Source organism: Cimex lectularius, unplaced genomic scaffold (assembly GCF_000648675.2).
Source record: "Cimex lectularius strain Harlan isolate CLEC.00 unplaced genomic scaffold, Clec_2.1 scaffold26, whole genome shotgun sequence".
NCBI lineage: Eukaryota > Metazoa > Arthropoda > Insecta > Hemiptera > Cimicidae > Cimex > Cimex lectularius.
Window position 1 is genome coordinate 2,663,757 of NW_019392721.1, and position 23,544 is coordinate 2,687,300.

The 23,544-nt window shown below is 33.4% G+C and overlaps 1 protein-coding gene across 2 annotated transcripts; it reads left to right on the top strand.

Annotated features, from left to right (window-relative positions):
• Positions 1–1,960: 1,960 nt before the first annotated feature.
• Positions 1,961–23,502, top strand: LOC106664016 (serine-rich 25 kDa antigen protein-like). 2 transcript variants are annotated; one of them, XR_001340127.2, is made up of 5 exons: positions 1,961–2,240; positions 2,312–3,038; positions 13,145–13,226; positions 15,291–15,388; positions 23,230–23,502. XR_001340127.2 is itself a non-coding variant. In XM_014389361.2 (4 exons), the coding sequence occupies exons 1-4, from the start codon at positions 2,177–2,179 to the stop codon at positions 23,254–23,256; spliced, it is 900 nt and encodes a 299-aa protein (XP_014244847.1). In that variant the 5' UTR covers positions 1,961–2,176; the 3' UTR covers positions 23,257–23,335. The 2 variants fall into 2 exon arrangements, 1 of the variants encoding a protein (XP_014244847.1); XM_014389361.2 differs by lacking the exon at positions 15,291–15,388 and having other exon boundaries at positions 23,230–23,335.
• The last annotated feature ends 42 nt before the right edge of the window (positions 23,503–23,544 follow it).

Below are 23,544 nucleotides of genomic sequence, written 5' to 3' on the forward strand. Positions count from 1 at the left end.
TTGTTATTTTAAATTGTCATAGCAAAATAATATATTTTGAAACACAATATAAAAAAATATTAGAAAATAGTTACATAGAAATATGTTAAATAAGTAAAAATAAGAGTATTTTAGGCATATTTAGTTGAATTATATTCAGTAAAATTTTTAATTCGAAATAATAAAAAGTTGAACATGGAAATATATACATATATAATTAACATAAATATAATATATTGTTGGTTTTATAAAAATTGTTAGATTTTTTTTGTCTCAGAAATGAATAAACCTAGGAAGTTTGCTTGGGAGACATGGAATTGACACATGACGTGAAGAAGAAAATAACTTTCATAGAAATTTGAGCTGTTATGTCATAGAAATGAGTAATCCTAAGAAGTTATTTTTGGAAACACTTATGTAATTTAGGGGCTGTGAAGTTTTGATATTTAGGTTGATAGCTGACAAAAAAAAAAAAGGAAAAAAACTTTTACTGATTTTGAGCTTTTATGTCTCAGAAATGAGTGAGCATAAGAAATTTGCTTTCAAAACGTTCATGGAATTGAAATTCATCCAAAAGAAGATGCATGAGTAAAAGAAACTTTCATTGAATTTTGAGCATTGTACTTCGGAAATGAGTAAACGAAATTTTCTTTGAAACATTTATGGAATTGACACATTAATAAAAGAAGATAATTTTTTTTACAGATATTTGAGCTGTTGTCTCAGAAATGAGTAAACTTAGGGGGTTTTCTTTGGAAACACTTATTCAACTGACACTCAATAAAAAGAAGACACAAAAAAAAAGGACTTTTACAGATACTTGAGCTTTTATATCTCAGAAATGAGTAAAATTAGTTATCTTTGGAAACAGTTATGGAATTGACATTTGTCTAAAAGGTGGTACAAGGAGATAAAGAACTTTTATAGATATTTGAGCTTTCATGTCCCAAAAATGAGTAAGACTAGGATTTTTTTGGAATTGACACGACTAAAAGAAGAAAGTATAAAAAAAAACTTTCATAGATATTGAGCGTTTATGTCTCAGAAATGAGTAAACCTAGGAAGTTGTCTTTGGAAACAGTTATGGAATTGACACTCAATAAAAAAAAGACAAAAAGAAAAATAACTTTTACAGACATTTGAGCTGTTATGTCTCAGAAATGAGTAAACCTTGGAAGAATTATAGAATTGTCCATTTACTAAAAGAATATAAAAAAACTTTTTTAGATATTTGAGCATTTAAGTCTTACGAATCACTTATTCAACTGACACTCAATAAAAAGAAGACACAAAAAAAAGGACTTTTACAGATACTTGAGCTTTTATATCTCAGAAATGAGTAAAATTAGTTTTCTTTGGAAACATTTATGGAATTGACATTCATCTAAAAGATGGTACAAGAAAATTAAAAACTCACAGATATTTGAGCTTTTATATCTCAGAAATGAGTAAACCTAGTAAGTTTTCTTTAGATACACTTATGGAATTGAAAAAAAGGAAGTTTCTTAAATTTTTGAATTTTATTTCTCACACATGAGTAAACCTAAGAAATTTTCTTTGGAGACACTTATGGAATTGACACTCGATAAGCAGAAACGCATTAAAAAAAAGAACTTTTATAGATATTTGAACTTTTTTGTCTCAGAAATGAGTAAGCCTTGGAAGAATTATAGAATTGTCCATTTACTAAAAGAATATAAAAAAACTTTTTTAGATATTTGAGCATTTAAGTCTTACGAATGGAAGCAAGAAATTATTTTTAAAAAATTGAACAAAATATCCTTATAAACCATTCCTGAATGCCAAATCATATTATTCACATGCAGGGTTTTATACATCATCAAATATAAATAAAATTTGAGCCAGAGTTTCCTTTTCCTCTTGCTATCTGTATTATTACGTCTTAAATTTTAAAATTTAAATTTGGCGAATTTAGTTTAAAGCAGATCGAGCTGCCCTCTACAACTTGTTGAGAGATCTGTACTCTGTAGATGTGTGTTGAGCCCTAGGCATTGAGTCACAGACAGTTGCTTGTTGCAGACACGATTAAGGTTGAGGTCAATTCTCGAAGTGCCTTGTTTTGATATGATTAGAAGAGTTTTTTCTAAATTCTAAGTTATCTCTTTATCATAATTTTATTATTCGTCTGTAATGACGAGTGTGATTATAGCTAAATCGTTTATGATCATCACCAGCCATGAATAAAGATGGAAGTTTTTATACGCGTTTACTTCTAAGTTTATTTTTAATCATTAATATAGGTGAGTTTAAATTTTCTTTTTTTTCTTGTTATGAATTAGGGCAGAATTATTCTGTAAGTTTGTCACTGTAGGAATTGCTGAATGCAACAGTCAATCTGGTAAAAGTGATGGCGCTGTTAAAATGTGCAACAAGTTGTCTTTCGACGGTACACCGGTCGACCGACCCTGTGAGATCGAACCTGCTCACGAAAGTGAAAAAACTTCCAAGGAAGAAATAATAAAACCAAACGTCAACATGACAGTTACATCGAATAACGGCACTGTGACAGAAAAGCCTGGTAACAGTAGCGTGACAGAGAAGCCAAAAAACAGCACTGTGACAGCTGAGCCGAACAGCACTGTGACAACTAAGCCGAACAGCGCTGTGACAGACAAGCCAAAAAACAGCACTGTGACAGCTAAGCCGAACAACGCTGTGACAGACAAGCCAAAAAACAACACTGCAGCAGCTAAGCCGAACAACAGTACTGCGACAGACAAGCCTAGTAATGGCACTGTGACAGCTAAGCCGAACAACACAGTTACGGAAAAACCGATGTCGTCCAGCACGAGTCTTCCGACAGCGACCAGCACTGCAAAACCCGCTGAGTATGTCACCCCTATACCGCACACCCAAGACCGTCACAGGCTCACCACAGAAGATGCGAGTAACGGATTGCAACCTCAAAAGGCTGAAATGGCCTTGCCGGGCAACAGCAAATTCGGCACTACCTCATCGGCGGCTTTGGCAGCTGGAATCTGCGTGTCGATCGCCCTCACCGGCTACATTTCGCTTATGGTCTGGAGAAGAGTCATGATGTAAGTTCTTACAATTAATTTTTTTAACAGTGACATCTAGCAGATAAGCATTTTTTATGGTTTTAAATAATTTATTACTGTCGGATTGGAAATTAAAAAATTAAGGTGCCTTTTCTACCTTTCAACATGACAAAAAACATGATTTTTGCTTTAAAACTCAGTTCTTTGAATATTTTGTAGAAATTTTATTAGCTTATAAGCAAAAATTGCTCTACCTTTAATATTATTTATTCAATTTATAAATATCATATTCCATTAATCAAATATTTCAACTTTCACGCCTTGACAATAATATTTTTGGTCCAATTATATTTTTGCCCAATACAAAACAAATCTATTCTTTTATTGGATAAATACCCAAGCTGGTGTTAACTTTTTTTAATTATTTATTTTGAATAATTAAAAAGCACAATTCTAAAATTTATTTTTTAATGAAAATTAAAATTTGATAAGCCAGGCCTTTCTTGACTTGCCATTTGAAAATATACTCTTGCTTAGGTATAATTGATTATTTGAGTTACCTTATTTTTTCTATTATTTTAAAAATAACAATTATATCAGATTTTGGATGGCATTGTTTTTTTCTTATTTTGTCGGTAAAAAGTCACTTTGTTTGGATCGGACCTGAAGGTGTTTTCCATTTTACACCTTTATTTCAATTAATCTCTGATGTTATCAACCATTCAATTGTGCTAAATTTTAGGGAGGAAGCACTTAATTTAGTAAAAAGTAAATTTAATCGAATTAACTGGTGGTGAGTAATTGTAGCTGTCAAAGTTCGCATTTAATTTAATACACTTGAAGTTGCTGTTCTTTATAAAAAGCTCAATTGGATAATTGAATATCTAACCTCGTCTTCTATTTGATGGGGAAAAAAAGTCTGACGAGAGATCCTGGATATATTCGCATTGACGAGTGTCAACAAGAGTCAACAACATCAGATTGTCCTTATCAAATTTGTCCAAAACCTTTTATTACACTTTAAAACTTTAAGTCTTCAGCAAATTGTTTAAAGAAAGATTTTCTAATGCAAAGATTAATTTTTTGTATTCAGATTTTTATCTGAAATTAGAATGTTTGGGTGAAAAATGATCGTTATCTTTATTACCACTAGACTTTATAATTTTGTACAAATTAATTTTTCATAGTATGACTGTCAATAACAATGAACACATTCAGAGAAATTTCATTAAAACCATGAATCAATTCCTACAACACTGATTGGAAAAATTTGTCAATATGATATTAAAAAACTTTTATTTTCTATTTTAAATATCAATTTATAATCAGTTTTTTTTATTAGGATGGTTCAGAATCATTCCAACTGGGTTTTTCAATCTCTCTCAGAAAACATAATTTTCAGATAACTAGATTTCAAAATAAATTAAAGATAATTGAAGTGTTAAAATTGATTACTATTCGTATAATTGCTTAAAATAGACTTCAAGCTTTTACCTGTTTAAAATGTTTTAAAGTGGAAAAGTTGATTTTTTTTTTTTTTGTAAGATCCTTCCGAATCTCCAACAAGCAATTTGCCCTCAGCAAACACGGTAAAAATTGTATCGATTATATTTGTGAATATTGTTTTACTCAAAAATTACTACACTTTAAAATTTTATTGGACTGAATCATGTGACTACAATTTTTTTATTTTTTTGATCTGGTACATTTTTGTCCTAATAACTTGTAAACTTCATGCCATCCTTGATTATGCCTTTTATAGAACATTAAAAAAAATAATAACAAGTTTCAGGATATTGATTGTACAGAGAGATTAACTTTTGTCCTCCTTTTTTATTGTTTTCAATAGTTTTTGGGAAAAACCCTGATACACTTTTATATTTTGTCAAGTTTTTCATCAGCCAAAAAGTTTTTGTCTAACTCCACTGTTTTATTAGTTTTACATTTTTTTCAAAACTTCGCAACAATTAGCTCAAACGGCATCAATTAACAGAACGATATGGATGTAGCTCATTAAAACGAGATTCGCCCTGGTGCAAATTTCAGTTAAAATGATAAAATTGTCATCAGTTGAAGTTGGAAATGATTTCTTTTTACTGAAAAACAATATTTTCTGAAATAGTTTATGTGAATTGAGAATTGTTAATAAAAACACAATAAAAACTGTTGACAGCATTGAAATCAGCGATAAAAAAAGCTTTAAAAAATGTACATTCAAGAAACTCTAGCCATTTGAAATAGTTAAGTTTCTATTTGTATCTCGCTCTCCTAGAGAGTTAATTTAAAAACTTAATAGTTGGCGAGAAACTAAACAAAAAATAAAAGCTCGTGTCTTAGGGTCCATAAAAGTCCCAATAAAAAATAAAATAAAAATATTGGAGAGAACAGAAATTAAATTTACGCTGTATAACCTCTGATGTAAACTTGTTATTACTTGTAAAATAAAGCAATTTTAAAATTTAGGGAGAAAAAATATAACAAAAGCCCTTAACTAAAATATTTCAGTTAGTCGTAACTGAACTCGTAACTAAAAATAAAACAGGATATACTTCATCCTCTTATATTGTACTTTTTATAATGAAGTGAACTCAGGTTAATTTTTCAATGTCATTTATATGAAGACGAGGGTTGTTCTCAACACTTAACCAATTTTTTTGGACCTAGTATGTTTAAATATTTATTCGTTTAATTTGGAGTTTCTGATGGAAATCTAGAAAGTGAGGGTTTTATGTCTCCCTAGCGTTGCAGCCTTTTGGCTTATTGTACTTTTCCTAGTGTCTTAGTTCAGTTCAGTTGAATCTCTTTCTCTTAGGTAGTCTCTTAGTATTAGGTCATTGACTATCATTTTCTTTTCTGTAGATGTTTTCTGATGCCTTTGACCAGTATTACTCCTCCGAGTTTAGCCTTCTCTAGCTTAACAGTTTGCCTTTTGTCTTTTTTGGATTCATTCTGAGATGGAGAATTTATGTGGGTTTTTATGTATGTATATGTTCATAACCTGTATATGGTCTGGCAGATCTCCTCGAGCCAGTTGTCTGCCTTTTCATTTTACCCAAAATTCTTTTATTTTCTGGCATCTACGATATCAGGTTTTGTTTTCTCAGGTTTTTGAGATTTTAGATGCATTCACTGATTAATTTTTACATGTTAGTGCTTTAACCATGGCTATCTGATCTTATGAGGATTTTTTTTTTCAGTGTCTTTTAAGATTTTCTAAGGCCCAAAATTTGAAAGACTGAGTTGTACTTCCATAATGAATTCAATTGCTCATATTTTGAGCTTATACAGAAAATGCCTGATCCGGTTCCTTGCTTTTCATTCAAATTTTTGGGAGTGGTTGTTTATAGAAATTTATTATGGAAATCACAAATTGAATATGCAGAGAAAAAATGTGAACAAGCCCTGAATGTCCTCAAATGTGTATCCGTGCATCTGTTTATCAATTTATAAATCGTTAGTGTTATCTAGAATTGTTTACGGAAGCATCTATGGGAATGCGGCCAAGACCCATCTTAAACGATTAGACAGAATCCAGCATAAAGCTGCAAGATGTTTCCTAGGTGCTATGGCTTCCACCCCCACAAATGCCCTAACAGTAGAAGCTGTTCTTATGCCACTACATTTGAGGAGAGAAAAACTAGCTGGCATATCAACAAGATTAGCCGACAGCGAACACCAAGCTGTTCAAACCGTGCATCACTCTGTCCATACAGACTGCAACAAGTCATCAAATTGATTGATCAAATTCGTTGATGGAGTTTAGGTCTTTTTGGATCTTGAGAATGGCCGAGTGAAGATCGGAAGGGTAGAAGGATATGTATATTTGGGAGTCATCGACATATAGGTGATAGTTACAGGACTGGATGAGGTCGGGCAGGTCATTGATATAAATGGAAAAAAGGATAGGAGAGATGCTAGAGCCTTGGGGCACCCCAGATTTTAGAGGGGGGAAGGAGAAGGTAAGGCCATTGGGAAGGGAGACAGCTTGGTGGCGATTGGTAAGGTAGGAGTGGAACCAACGGATGGTGCTGGTGGAGAAGGAAAAAGATTCGTGTTTAGAGAGGAGAGAAGAGTGAGAGACAGAATCGAAGGCTTTGGAAAAATCAAGGACAAGTATAGTAACTTTACGTTGGTCCATTGCTAAGTGGAGGTCACTGGTAATTTTTATTAGTGCTGATTGGGTGGAATAACCTTGGCAGAAGCCAGATTGGAGGGGGTTGAGAAGACGGGACTGTTTAAGGTGCCTGGAGACTTATGCTTGGACTAATCTTTCTAGGGGTTTGGACAGTTTTGAAAGGATGGAAATGGGATGGTAGTCTGTAGGGGAGGATGGGTTGGGGGTTTTATTGACAGGGTGGACAAGGGCTTTTTGCCAAGCTGTCGGAAAAAGAGAGTTTTGGAGTGAGTAGTTACAGATGTGAAGTAGAACAGGTAGAAATATTGGGAGGCAGAGTTTAAGAAAATGGATAGGGATGCCATCAACTCCAATGGCCTTGGAGTGAGATTTGGTTATGGTTAGATGGTTTATGATGACAGATTCCAGCATAAAGCTGCAAGATGTTCCCTAGGTGCTATGGCTTCCGCCCCCACAAGTCATCAAAATCTCTTTTTGGTACCATTCTTTATGCAGTTAAAAGAGCTCGGTCTAGGAAAAATGATTTTTTCGCCCAAGGACATCATCCCATGGAAGCTACAAAGTAGTTCTCCTAAAGTAATAAAGGAATGCCAGAGTCAATCATTTATTGCCTTGAAACAGGAGGATGTCCCTAGTGACAATATCGTATACCAACGGATCGAAATCCCCCAGAGGAACTGGAGCCGCAGTTCTAAACATTGCAGACAATTCCACAATTCAAATTAAACTCCCCCAGATTCTACCTATACAGCCAAAGCTGTGGGTATACTGGAAGCTGTCAAATATATAGCGAAAAACCCTAGTCAAACATCCATAATTCTATCGGACAGCGTATTATCAGTGGTTAGAAGCGGTCATATGAAGGACCCATTGATCACATCAATCAAACAGGGATTGATGGAATTAGACAAGAGTATGAACGTATTTTTAATATGGGTAAAAGGCCATAGCAATAATAAATACAACAAATAACTTTTCTGGCAAAAGAAGCTGCCCACTCAGGAATAGTAAAATCAGGGGTAATATCTTCCCACGTAGTAGCATACGTCAATAATTATATTAAAAAGAAATGGCAAAAGGAGTACAATTCATCCAAGACAGTAAAAGAACAAGTATATGTGAGAATCCAGTCATTAATCCCACACAAACCATGGTTCAGTATATTCAATGGGCCAAAAAAACTTTTTACCTCCATTTGCAGGCTTCACCTGAACCATAACAGTCTACTATATCATTTATATAAGATTGGTATTAAAGATAGCCCTTTGGCGGATGTGATAATGGCTCTTTGGCGGACCAGGACCACATCTTTTTATCCTGCCCTCTAACCACAAAATACAGGGATCAGTTGTATTCTGCGATTTTACAATGCGGCTTGTTCTTACCTACTAAAGCGGCCCATAGACGATCAATATTATTGCACAATATTTTGGGTTGTGCAATTTAATTAATCGTGTGTAGACGACATTGAAAGTTCGTGCAATACATTGCTTGATTGACGAAAAGTTGAAAATATATTGTACAACCTGGAAAATATTGCACCATCGGTTGGCATTATTGTGCAATATCAGTCAGTTTGTGAAGTACAACAAGTAGTAACAAAATATTGCACAAACTTCAATATCACCTTCAAACTATTCAAGTTCATTGCACAAACAAAATTTTGTACAATATTATTGAATGTTAAGGGGTAAGCGTCAAATTATTGTGCAATCTATATTGTACAATAATATTGACCATCTAAGGGTCGCTTAAAAGCTGTAAATTTTGAGTAACACACACCACCACCTTATCAGAAATGGTGTGTACAATTTCATTGCGGCTAAAGCGGCCCATAGACGATCAATATTATTGCACAATATTTTGGGTTGTGCAATTTAATTGATCATGTGTAGACGACATTGAAAGTTTGTGCAATACATTGCATGATTGATGAAAAGTCGAAAACATATTGGACAACCGGAAAATATTGCACCGTCTGTTGGCATTATTGCGCAATATCAGTCAGTTTGTGAAGTAACAAGTGGCACACAAACAAGTGGTATTGCACATACTTCAATATCACCTTCAAACTATTCAAGTTCATTGCACAAACAAAATTTTGTACAATATTATTGAACGTTAAGGGGCAACAGTCAAATTATTGTGCAATCTATATTGTACAATAATATTGACCGTCTATGGGCCGCTTAATGGTTTAGTTATTTAATCACGGAAATTGGAGTGTAGTATGGGTCTCTCCCACACTATTCACCATTGATATGGCAGATATGAAAACAAGGCAAAAAAAAAACAGTACCAGAATTGGTCTTGTAGAATCTAACCCCATCCCTAAATATTTAATTACGCTTTTCTCGGGTTAATAGCATCTCTCCTCTCCTTTTTTCCATTTATATCAATGACCTGCCCGACTCCATCCAGTCTTGTAACTATCACCTATATGCTGATGACTCCCAAATATACATATCCTTCCAATCTTCACTCGGCCATTCTCAAGATCCAAAAAGACCTAAATTCCTTCAACAAATGGGCACATAAAAATTCCCTAGTCCTCAATCCGTCCAAATCCACCGCCGTAATTATCGGGTCCAGGCAACTCTTCAATTCCCTCCCCAGCATCCTATCTCACATGCTAAATAACCATCCCATTCCCTTGTGCTCCTCGGTTAAAAATGTAGGAGTAGTCTTTGACCAAAACCTTTCCTGGCATTCTCACATTTCCCGCCATTGCCTCCCTCAGCCTGTTTCGTCGGTCCTGGCTTCTCTTACCTTTCTCCACCTCCTTGTATCTTCCCTTATACTTCCCTTCTTCGATTACAGCTGTGTGGCATACGGTGGTCTCTCAGAGGGGGGGAACGCGCGATTGAAGCGTATTATGAATTGTTGCATAAGATTTGTGGGGATCCGTGCAAGGGGATCCCGGGTGTCGGGATTGTATTCCCAACTTTCCTGGCTATTCCTCTCCTTCCGTGCACAGTATTTCCTAGGTTGCTTTCTTTTCCAGTCCATTCACACTCATCCTTACATCTTCCAATCCCTCCAATTCAACTCCTCACATCACACTCGTAACACCCGCTCATCTCCAATCGACCTTATCCTTCCGCAACATAGAACCCATACCTTCGTAAGATCCTTTCTGATCCGAACCCCTAAACTCTGGTCTCCCCCTTTCTATTTGTCACGCTGCTTCCTTTTCCTCCTTTAAATCCCACCGTATAATCACCTCCTCTCCCTCCAAGCAGAGACCTCACATTAACATTTGTTATTTTTGTTTAATATTCTTGTAATTTTCTCTTCAGGCCTGCCTTACTGGCATACATTGTGCGAAGATTTCTATCTTTTTTTTAACTTTTAATTTCATAGAAGGAACTTCCTTTATTTATATCATGTAAATTATTCTTGGGGACACTAGTCCCACAATAAAGTTATTTTTCTTCTTCTTTCTTCTTCTTCTTCTTAATTATCGACATTTTGGTCGAAAATGGTATAGGAGCTTATTTTAGTAAATAAGATAGCTTGGGCTTTGCCAGGGTTAGGCTTGATTTTCCATTTATTCCTAAATGATTTAAACATTTTTGTAAGGCTTCTGAAGATATGTTTAATAATATTCATCTGAAAACTGAACCTTGGGCCACTCTGTATGTTGCATTGCTTGCTGGAGGCAGATTGGGAAATATTAACGAAAATTTTTATTTTATTCCTAAGTTAAAATCTTGGTGGTGAGCTGTTACATCACACGACTGAGACATAGTGGAATGACATAATCTGAAGCCAATTTTTTTTTTAAAATATTGTTTTCATTTAAATGTAAACTTATTGTTATGAGAATGAGAACATCTGTCTGTATTAAAATAGATATATCTTTTCCTTTTGTGATTTATCTGAGATGATATAGATAAAATGTATCAATAGAATGCTAATAATATTAATTATAGAAAATCGCTTAAGGAATAACTTTACTTTAAAATAAAAACCCTTTAAGTTTGTATTTATTTAGGTTAAAAGTTATTAAATTAAATATTAACAACAAAAATATTGAACAAGTTGCGACTAGTTCAGTATAAAAGTATTTCGGTTAAAATGAAGAAGATAATTCTTTGAGAACGATATGTTAAGAGTTATCGAGTTGACCTTTTATTTTTATACACAAAGATTTAATGGCGTGTCAGTCAGAATGAAAATACAAAACAATTTGACAAAAATATTAGTCGACATTTTTGACTATTGACTGAAGTTTGATGTTTTGATATCATTTATTTATAAATATATTTAATTAAAAATTACACGCTTGGTTAGAATAAGTATTGATTTGTAATTTATTTATTAAAATGATAATACTTGAAAAGTTTCCTGATGAATAGAAAAGAACGACTTTTAATCAAAATAATTTTAAGAGGGCTCAATCTTGTGAATGTGTAATAATGACATAAGCCAGAGAAGTAGGTTGGAGAAAGATTTTCAGGAAGTTAAGTTTCCAGTTTTAAGTCTTGTTACATCACATTTTTCCTTTAAAAAGACACGTGCTAGGGGAAAACATTCGCGATAATTAATTAATAGTTTTGATTTAGATCGTGAATTCTTTGAAATCACACTGGCCTTGGGAACAGTTTATTTATGCATGATTCAGTTATTTTTATCCTTGGGCACTCTTGTTTCCCGTCGTTTTGCAAAATGTTTTTTCAATTTTAACAAAACATTTAAAAGAAGGAAAAAAGCTTGTCAATATTGAGTCTTACCGCTCATATTTATGTTCCTTTTTGTTTCAAATTCTTCAATTTGTTGACATTTGAAGGACTTAGCGATGTATTTGCTGATAATTCCTTCATAAATTTTACGTATGCTTTTAATTTTACACATCTTCTGAAACTATTTTCCTTAAGTGTTATTTATTATAAAGGTCAAAGATAATTGAAATATAAACTAAAAAAAATTTTTTTTTAATGTAATGAAAAACGCTCTTAAAATAACAAGCGTACTTTTTTGTCAAACGTGTTTTTTAAATTTATGTTAGGATTTGATATTTATATTTCCCAGGGGGTAGTGCAACTGACTTGTCATTCGTCACTGTAAGGTAAAGGTCCCAGGTTCAAATCTGCGGCCAATCTGATTTACAAATGGGCTTTTTTTTTCAAAAACATGTAAGGGGGTTCATGTAACCTCATAGTTGAAATACCCTCATATTAAAAATATAAACGATATCTATATCTTTTAAGGAAATGCCAATTTCATCGTCTGGACTACTCAAAAGCAGAATTTCATTGTGGATGAGATCGTGTTTTATAGAATAGTTTTTCATTTTAATCATTGTGGAATGTTCAGTGTGAATTTTTATCTTTTCATCACATCACAGACTCAGCAGAAAAACAAGAAAATCGATTAAGCAGTATCTTTTTAACGCCAAGAATGTTCTGTTATGATTATTTTACAGGAAAGATTATTTTATAGGAAACAAGGATGAGATATCTGCACTTTTTCAAACAAAAATTTATTTTAACAACAATATAATTTAACAGTTATCCACGCAGACAAATTTAAATTTAATAGCAAAATATTCGCGTATAAAAATTATTCTTAATATTTTGACTGATATTTTCAAAACTTTTTATGTATTGGGGTATCAGAATATGGAAACTCATTCAAGTTTTTCTTTTATAACATTATATAAACAGGGAAAAAGAAGTTGTCTGATATGGCTGTCATGAAAATTAGTGTAAGAATTTATTCGTTGTCAATATTTGATGTACGGACGTTTTTTTTCTTTTGATAAGATAAAATTTATCAAGGGAATCTATATTTAATTCTGATTAAAAACCGTTAGAAAGGCATCTCTTTGGTTTCGTTGTTTGCAACTAGTTTTGATAAATTTAATAAATTAATCTGTAAATATTGATCTTTGAGACATAGGTTAAATTTTAAAGTATATTTTAAGACAGTACAATTTTATAAATTTCTGTCCGTGGAAATTATTGAAAAAATGTTAAATAACTGAAAAATCAATTTTTTTTTTCAGAAGGCGATATGGTAATAGTGAAATGCTATTGAATGAAGATGATGTTGCAGATATTCAAGATGAAGATATGAAACATTTTGAGGTATATTATTTTCATATATTTTCTTGGAAAAAAAAAATTAGAACTAGTTTATCCTGGCCAATTAAATTCAGCAGTCTGACAGCACATTAACGATGTGATTTGCTAACTTATATTTAATTAACATCTAATTTTCATTTCTCCAACAGCCTGTTTATTAATAAAGATTGCCATAAACATAATTTGAAAACAAAGGAATGCTGGAAAATAAAAACGTACTATTTTCATGCACAGAGGTTTTCATTATAACAAAAAAAACACTATTAACAAAGCATGAAATTTAAAAAAAAACTAAACAATATACAGTCGAATTTCTTTTAAGTGGACTCAGGAATAGGATTTCGCATAGTTACAGCTTATAAGAGGTCCACATATAGAAAAATTATTAGGTGAATTAAGTGAAAGCAAAAAATGAATTGACAAAGAAGGAAACAACCAACACCTATCTTCAACAATTTAGAAAAGTAAATCGGCAACACAAAGATGAAGAACGAAAAATAATTAAGTATAAACAAGAACTAGCAAATTGAATAAACACGGCTTATAAAAGTTATTCTGTTGGGGCGAGAGATCAAAACCTCCCAGGAAAAAAAAAGATGACAACAAAAATAATTACGTGAATATCACAGGTAGCAATTAAACACAATGATGTAAGGACATTATTATTTGAAGATTGTGAAAAAACATGAAAAACTTTCTAAAATTATCAAATAACTTGTAATAGAATTAGTTGAATTGAGAAAACCTAAGTTATTTTTTTTCTGCTTCTACCTATAAAAAAATTATATTGAAAAATTTATAAATTTTGTGTTTGTGTCTGTTTATTAAAAGACTTTTTTAGAGTAAAGTAATTTTCCATTTATGAGGGATGTCCAGTTATTAATGTCCATTTAGGGAAGTTTGACTGTTTTTACTTATAACTTATTGACATTATTAGCATGTTTAGCATGTATTAACTAATTCAGAGGTTCAAATTGATCATGGTACAAGAAAATTGTACGACTAGAAATGTATAAGCGTATTAAACTTGTCTTTGGAAAGATGAAAATTAAACAATTTTTTGGGCTTGCTTATCAGATTTTTTAAAATTAAAACCAGGAAATTTTTTCTGTTGACAAATACTACAAAATTTTAAGAAGAATAGTGTATCAGGATTAAAAGGAATAAATTCGTTTTCTTTATTCAGACGGTTTTTACGTGGTGTGCTACTTGTCACAAATCTACAAAGGTTATCAAGGAGTCAGCGCGTATTTTTTCAACCGGATAAATTTAATGCATTGATAAAAAATCAAAAAGCAGTTTAGATTACTTTACGAATTTGTCGTCGTCGGTGTACAAATTTTGTCTTTTACACTACACCTACACTCTTTGGTGTGGCTTCCATTATTTTGGTTTTTTTTAAATCTTTGTGTGAATGTCTACTGTCTATCTTTTACAAAAATATCTTTGGTCCTTCTTAAAAAAATGAAGGCATGAGGAAAATAGATTGTTTTAAAAGTTTACACACCATAGATGGAATAAAACGTAATTTAAACGTATTTTTTCCCTATAAAATAAAAAAAATATATCACACATTAAACTTTAACATTTATTAACAATTCTTTTTTTTCTGTATAAACTGTAAATATGGTGATTGGATTTTCAGTATGATTTCAGTGTTTTTCTTTCAGCGATACGCTTGAAATTAATATGTAAACGAATGTCTTTAATCAATGGCTGTTAATGTGTTCATTTGTTCTCTGGAGCTGTAAGGTATGTTGGTATAACAAAACCTTGCTTTTAGTTTAACATTGATAATTGTATCTTGAATTAATTATTAGAGATTGACATGGTTTTCATCATAAAGGGTTGACTGTAGAAAAACACGACTTGTTTTAAATTGATTTCTTGTATAAATCCAAATTAGAACAAGTTTCGATCAATATTGAACATCCCATTCTGAAAGGACACCACCATATTGTTACAACGCTCCTTAAAAAAACCTTGTGTATCTGATTAACATTCATTAAATTTAGCAATAGAGCATTTCTAATTTTATTACTTTGACTAATTCATTCTCGGCTCCAGTTAAAGCTGATGGACAAACATGGGAACATAATTGAGCATTGAGTTTGCTCAAGGCCGCTTTGTAAACACAAGATGCCGTTTCATCTTTTCTTTCTCTGGTAAAATTTTCGTTTTAGCATGGGCTTAGGGTGTTTTGTTTAGTGGTTACGAGGAATTTCTGTCACACCGCCTTGCATGATTCGCTTCCTTCTGTTGGAATTTTTATTAATGCTGTTTTTCTATTTGCACTTTTTTTATATAAATTTTGTATTATAATTTCGTAAATTGTATTTGTCTGATGTCGATGTGAATCTACGATATTGAGCAATTCTTTTATGACAAAAATTGCATATTCAAATATCGACTATGATTTGACTGTTAAAATCACAACTTAGACCTTAATATAAAACAATACATTTTATTGGTATATTATTAATCCAACATCCATTGAATGTTGGTACATATAAACTTTTTCATTTTTAAACTTTTCACCCTTGATGAGAATTTCCTGTCGTTTTAATTGTCCCAACTGTTTTTCTTGTTCAATTACCTTGCACCCATTCCAAGCATCAATTAACTCTTTTTAAAGTTATATGTGTTCACTATTTTTCATGGTCTGCTTGACCAATTAATAACATTCAATTAATTAAGGTTTTTAGTTGAGATAAAAAAGTCAACGGCACGAGCGGGATTCGAACCCACGACCTTCAGCTCGATATGCTGCTGCTCTACCACTTGAGCTATCGTGACTTCGATCACCTCGGGCACTAACTTCCCATCTTAACCCCACCTTTTGAATTTCCCTCCTTTTTACCATTTTTCAAATGTCGTGTAATTGGATTGGATTCTTGGCGACAAATGAAATGACCACGGAGAGCTTTAGTGAAGTATACTTCATTTTAAATAATTAAATTCACTAATTTCATGGTCCACTTGACCAATTAATATATTACGATTAATTAAGGTTTTTAGTTGAGATAAAAAAGTCAGTGTCACTAGCAGGATTCGAACCCACAACCTTCGGCTTGATACGCCGCTACTCTACCACTTGAGCTACCGTGGGAGATGGGAAGTTAGTGCCCGAGGTGATAGAAGTCATGATAGCTCAAGTGGTAGAGTAGCGGCGTATCAAGCCGAAGGTTGTGGGTTCGAATCCCGCTCGTGACACTGACTTTTTTATCACAACTTAAAACCTTAATTAACTGAAATATATTAATTGGTCAGGCGGACCACGAAAAATAGTGAATTTAATGAATTGAAATGAAGTTCACTTCATTAAAGCTCTGTGGCCATTTCATTTGTCGCCGAGAATCCAATCCGATTACACGACATTTGAAAAATGGCAAAAAGGAGGGAAATTCAAAAGGTGGGGTTGAGATGGGAAGTTAGTGCCCAAGGTGATCGAAGTCATGATAGCTCAAGTGGTAGAGCAGCGCCATATCAAGCCGAAGGTCGTGGGTTCGAATCCCGCTCGTGACACTGATTTTTTTATCTCAACTTAAAACCTTTATTAATTGATTGTTATATATGTTGATAAACGTGATAAAATATTAGTAATTTTGAAAATTACTAAAAATATAAAGGATATTCGGATTCAGCAAGGGTAAATAAAATATAAACAAGGCTTAATTTTAAAAAAAACTTATGAAATAACAAAGCATTTTAAACATTTTTTAAAATAATATAACCTACTGTTTTGTAAATACATTTTTTCTATCTGATTGGGAGGTTGTAAATAATTAAAATAATTAAAGGCCACCATCCTTGCATCGTCTCAAATCACTGTCCTTTTTTTTAAATCCCAAAGAGGTGAAAATCACAAGGTTAATTAGGTTGGTAAAAGCATACCAGAAGCACCTATACCTTTATTCTGCCGCCAAAAGGCGACCAATTTGACACACACTTTACGGTTTTCTTAGATCCTTTGTCATAATGTTTTAACGGATCACACAGCTTATTCCTACTCGTTCTACCGTTTTGATTACTCGGCGGATTTCAAAAGCTTCCGTCAACCTGATATCGTAGCTCTAAATTTTGGTTGTTTTTTGTTCTCAAAGTTCCTACCCTAAAGCTGGGTTTTCAATGCACAAAAATCACTCGCGTTTGTGTATATCTATCCAGGACTGTGAAACTTTCGGCATTAAGATGTTTTGGGCTGAGCCGACCAGCTGTCAGCTTTTTTAGTGCGCATCCAAGTGTTGCGCATTCGACTTATTTGAATGTATCCCAGCTACTGATTTTTGTGGGATGCTAAAGGTAAAACTCATAACAAGAACAAGATACAGGAAGGAAATGAGCGTCAAAGTTGGACAAAGATAACACAACAAAAAGTATCCCCATGATAGTAAACATTGATGCTTGTCTTGCGCAAACTTATGGCTCACCTTGTTTTGCTTCTAGGTTGTGAATGTTTTGCGTCGTGGAAATGGTTAACCCCCGAGTTGGTGTTTTCACAAGTGATTCTCACGTTTAGTTAAGTGTGTGATTTTTCTTTTTCTTTTATGCAATGGAAACCCAGCTTAAGGTTTGGTTCATCTTCGGAACCTCCTGCCTTGGCTCATTAAGCCCCAAGAACTTTAAACTTTAATTTTACTTACTGTCTGTCTCTGAAGCTCCTTTCTTAATTTATCTTCATATATAGCTCCAAATTTGGGCTGTTATAATAGTTGCTCCTTGGAGTACAGAGCTTCCTTCCTGGTAGATTCCAGATAGAGAAGCATCAAACTTTTCTGCGTTCAACTAGGCATTCATCATGGTAGCTCCAAATTTTGTCTGTTTTGCATAACTGTCTTCTCAGAGCTCCTGCCTAAGGTTCATTTTGATACAGAGCTTCAAATGTTAACATTTGACAGTTTCCAAACCTCCTGCCTCAGCAAGTCCCTAACAGAAGTTTCAAACTTTAGTTGTTATTCAAAGACTGACTTCAACCAGGCCATAATGCCTTAGTAAGGTCACTTGCACTGGAACTGTCAAACTGGAAACTGAAGTTTGTACTGCTCAAAAAGATCAGAACCACACGACTACCTAACCCCTTACGTCCCAATTAATTTACTCTAAAAATGGCCGCCTGATCACTGAAAACACACAGAAAAAAGTCTCGTTTATATTTGATTTATATTTATATTACAAAATTGTAAAAAATTGATGGATGTCAAAGATTAATATGAAAAAAATTGACTTATTACAATACCATAAGGGCCTTTTTAGAGAAAAAAATGTAAAAATCATTAAATTCACTAATTTCGTGGTCCGCTTGACCAATTAATATATTACAATTAATTAAGGTTTTTAGTTGAGATAAAAATCCGATTACACGCCAAACATCGTAGGTTCGAATCCCGCTCGTGCCATTGAATTTTTTATCTCAACTAAAAACCTTAATTAATGGTAAAAATAAAGTTGCAATTTTGAAAAATTATAAAAATCAGAGTTGCAAAACTTAAAAAAAGTACATATCAGAAAAGTCAAATAAAAAAATACACAAACATGCGAAAAATAGAAAGATCTTTGTAAAGAGAATGAGATGAAATGAAACTAAATTCCATAGGAAAATTGTAAAAACACATTACGGACCACAGTAGCCGAGTGGTCAGCGAGATAAACTCTTGGCTTGAATAAAATTGGCAGCCTTAATTTTAACAAAATTTAGGATAATAATAAGTAATCAAAACATAAAATTTTTTCATTAATAGTTGTGTTTTGTGTGTAAATAGAAACTTAAGTTTTTATGAAAAAATGTTGAATTAAAATCGTAACTGTTTCAGTGATATTTGAAGTAGTACTAAATAAATTTTTCATGTGCTTTGTCTGACTAATAAGATATTGCACTTAACGGTTTTTTTAAAGTTGATTTTACAATAATTTCCTTTGAGAAAAACAAAAGACAATTTTATATTTGAAGACATCTTTTCTTTTAAATTTTTAGGAATTTGCCTCCGCAATCTTTACTCCTTTGCCAAATTTGAAAAATAAATGTGTGCGTTCAGTAGACTCTGATAACAAGAACCGTGGATAATCGGAAATACCCCGAATTTCAAGCTTCAAAGCATTTTTCTTCTATCTGCATACCATTCAGACACTGCCTGCTGTCAATGTTGTATATGACCTTATTTACACATATTTTTCAGGTTTTATCAATAAGAAAATACAATGTACGGTAAAATATGTAAAGTTTATTCCACACAGGTAAACAATATGTACATACATTGATAGGGGTATGCATGCACCTATGCATGGTATCAAAACAGATTTAAAAAAATTTAAGGCCTAAAAAAGAGAAAATTGATAAAAAAGATAAATTTAGGATTAAAAAAAAAACAGTTGTGGGCAACTGCGAACGAGTGAAAACTCAGATAATGAGAGTCTACTGTATTTCAGCTTTCTTTTTAAATTATTCTAACAATACATCGCAACACTGATGGGGATGACACTAAAATTCTCTTTTCTCGACTGAATCCTATCCAAGAGCCTCCAACATCCAAGAACATCTTAAGTTAATCAAACAGGCACACCAAATGGAGAACATGACCTGAACTTAGTAAAAGTTCACGTTTAAAAAATAGCCTTTTGGTTTCCATTCAAATCAAATATTTAAGACTATACCTAGATAGTAGACTGACGTGGAATCAGCACAGAAGACTTAAGAGACAACTTAAATGAAGATTCAAACAAGTACAAGATCTCTAGGATTGAAATCTTGACCATAACCTAACCTAAGCTTAGAACTAACTTTATGTACAGTGGGTTCTGCCCAGCCACCTACCTCCAGCGCAATGAAAAGTGACAAGTCGTCAAAACTTCTTATTACATTACTCACTAACCATACTATCCACAACGACCTCCACATTCCTTTTATCAACGAACTGATCTTTTTCTGATCTCAAAGGTTTTACACCAACCTCTTCATCCATCCTAACCCTACTGCTCGAGCCCTGGCTGCACAGAAACTGTCCTATTGCTTAAATCGACAATGGCCTTGAGACCTCCTTTTGCTCACACTGAGTGCCACCAGCCTTGGCTGGTTTCTCACGGTATGTCCTCTGGGTGCACGTAAGACTTAAGAGACAACTACAACACTTCTAGGGCTGAAATCCATCTTGACCGTCACCACTAAACTAACCTTATACAAGGCTTTAGAAACAGTGGGGTTCTGCCCAGCCACCGACATCCAGCACATCCAATTGTTCCACTGAAAAGTGACAAATTGTCCAAGCTTCTTACTACATCACTAACCAAACTAACCACATTGACCTCCACATTCCTTTTGACAACGAACTGATCTGTTTCTGATTTCAAAGATTTTACACCAACCTCTTCATCCATCCTAACCCTACTGCTCGAGCCCTGGCTACACAGAAACTGTCCCGTCGCTTAAATTGAAAATGGCCTTTTGCTCACACTGAGACCATCCCTAAGCGTTGGCTGGTTTCTCACGGTATGTCTTCTGGGTGCACGGAAGATTTAAGAGACAACTACAAGACTTCTAGGGCTGAAATCCATCTTGACCATCACCACTAAACTAACCTTATACAAGGCTTTAGGAACAATGGGGTTCTGCCCAGCCACCCACATCCAGCACATCTAATTGTCCAATGAAAATCGTCCAAGCTTCTTACTACCTCACTAACCATACTGTCCACAACGACCTCCACATTCCTTTTGTCAATGAACTGATCTGTTCCTGATTTCAAAGGTTTTACACCAACCTCTTCATCCATCCTACTGCTTGAGCCCTGGCTTCATAGAAACTGCCCCGTTGCTTAAATCAACAATGGCCTTGAGACCTCCTTGGACCTTGTACAACAGCATTGGCCAGTTTCTCATGGTATGTCCTCTAGTTGCAGTGCTGGCGTGTTAGTACTGTGACCGTGTAAAAAAAGTTTTGTGTTTTCATTCATAAAATTTACATTGAAAACAGCCCTCCACTGTATCAACTTCCACATGAGTCAGATATTTTGGACTATTCTTATACAGCACACATGGAATCCATACACAAGATGACGATAACTTAATACGTTCAGTGCGGCCTTCTAAATCAATTTTCTTTCAAATTTCTTATTCCTAGAAACATTACGCATCATGACCTATTCAAGTGTCATCCATCGAGCATACTAGGCCACTTTGGCCCTCATTTAGGACACCATTATCAAACTATAACTATGAAGACTTTTAGGACCAAAGCTCATCTATTTACAAAATTGCGACCAATTTGGACTACAAACTGTGCGGTTCTGACCAATCTATTCAGCACATCCAATCCTCCCAGTCAAAAAGACAAGTCAAATCTCCATACTACGCCACTATCCAAAAAACTCAACATTCCTTTTGCCAATGAACTGATCCAAACTTGGTTCCAAATAATTAAGTTTTTTTTTTAGTTGAGATGAAAGAAAGCTAATGGCACGAGCGGGATTCGAACCCACGATCTTCGTCTAGATACGCCGCTGTTCTACCACTTGAGTATCGTGACCTCGATCCACTCGGACATCAACTTCCTATCTCAACCCCACCTTATGAGTTTTCCCTCCTTTTTGCCATTTTTCAAATGTCGTGTAATCAGATTGGATAGCTTTTTTTCATCTCAACTAAATAAAAAAATTAAAAAAACCTTAATAATTTGTAATGTATTAATTGGTCAAGCGGACAACGAAATTAGTGAATTTAATGAATTAAATGAAGCACACTTCACTAAAGCTCTCCGAGGCCATTTCATTTGTCGTCGAGAATCCAATCCGATTACACGACATTTGAAAAATGGCAAAAAGGAGGGAAAAACTCATAAGGTGGGGTTGAGATAGGAAGTTGATGTCCGAGTGGATCGAGGTCACGATAGCTCAAGTGGTAGAGCAGCAGTGTATCTAGCCGAAGATCGTGGGTTCGAATCCCGCTCGTGCCATTAGCTTTTTTTCATCTCAACTAAAAAAATAAAAAATAAAAAAAAAACTTAATTAATTGTAATGTATTAATTGGTCAAGCGGACCACGAAATTAGTGAATTGGTTCCAAATGTTCCACACCAAGTTTTCAATCCATGCTAACCTTGCCGTGCAATTTCTAACTTTCTCCATCCCTAGAATCCTCCATGTCGCCTTAAAAGTTAAATGATGATGGCCTCGAGACCTCTTTACCCCTTAATTTCTCATGTTGAGTGCCGCAGTTTCTCATGTGTCATTGCCTGATAAATTATTATATTATTTTTTATCATAAATATTAATTTACTACCGATTAGTACAATAAATGATAAAATGTACTTCTGGATAAACCTTTCTGGATTAATGAAAAAAAAATTAATATCAAGGAAGCTATGGTGGCCGAGTCGTTAAAACGTTTGATTCTTGTTTAGCCATGCCTAGCGGTTCTGGGTTTAGATCCCAGCATTACATTTGAAATTTTATATGAATTTTGGAGGGAAAAAAAAATCAAAAACAGTATTGTGAAGTGGTCTGACCAAAACAGGTAGTTGATGTTTTTACCTTTATATAACTGTTATTCTTTAAATATCGATTTTTTTTTCTTTGTTCATGAGAAGAGAACCTGCTATGCATACAATAATTGCTTCATTATAGTTTCAAGCCCTTTCTTTAAACATTTTTTTAAAATTTATATACATGGATTTTGTGATAAAAAGGTCATATGATAAAATGTAAATGCACAAAATAAGCTCTGCTGAGTTAGAAATATCGGTGTTTTGGGGATTAAAGTTACATCGGTTCAGGCTTAGAACATCATGGTTGCAGGTTCTGAAGTTAATGTGCTCGAACCCTTTTTATCTCAAATTTTGTGTAAATAAAATATTTATTTATTATTTTGTCACATGTAAGCTTAATCGTAGCACACTTAAAAAAATTAAATTTACTTTTTCAAACCATCACATCAATCATTCAGATTGTACGTTTTATAATAGGTAATTTTTTTTTTACTGTTAATATATTTTTAATAATTATTATTTGTTCTGTTTCTAGGCTGCTTGCATTCAAATTGAAGTTTAAGTCATTGTGGATGTGTTTGACTGATTATATTCTAATCTTGTACTTATGTGAAATTATATATACACATATCTTTTTATTATATATATATTTTTATTGTATTAATGTAAATAACCACTTTTTTTCTTGTGAAAGTGCAATATGAAATTATGTACTATAATATGGTAACTAATCAAAAGTTGATATAATGTGCCTTTAAAAATTGTTGTATTTTAAAATTGCTATTAATAAAGTTTATTTATGCATTTACGCTTGTTTTTGGCTCCTGTTTTGTATTTGAGGTAATTGAAA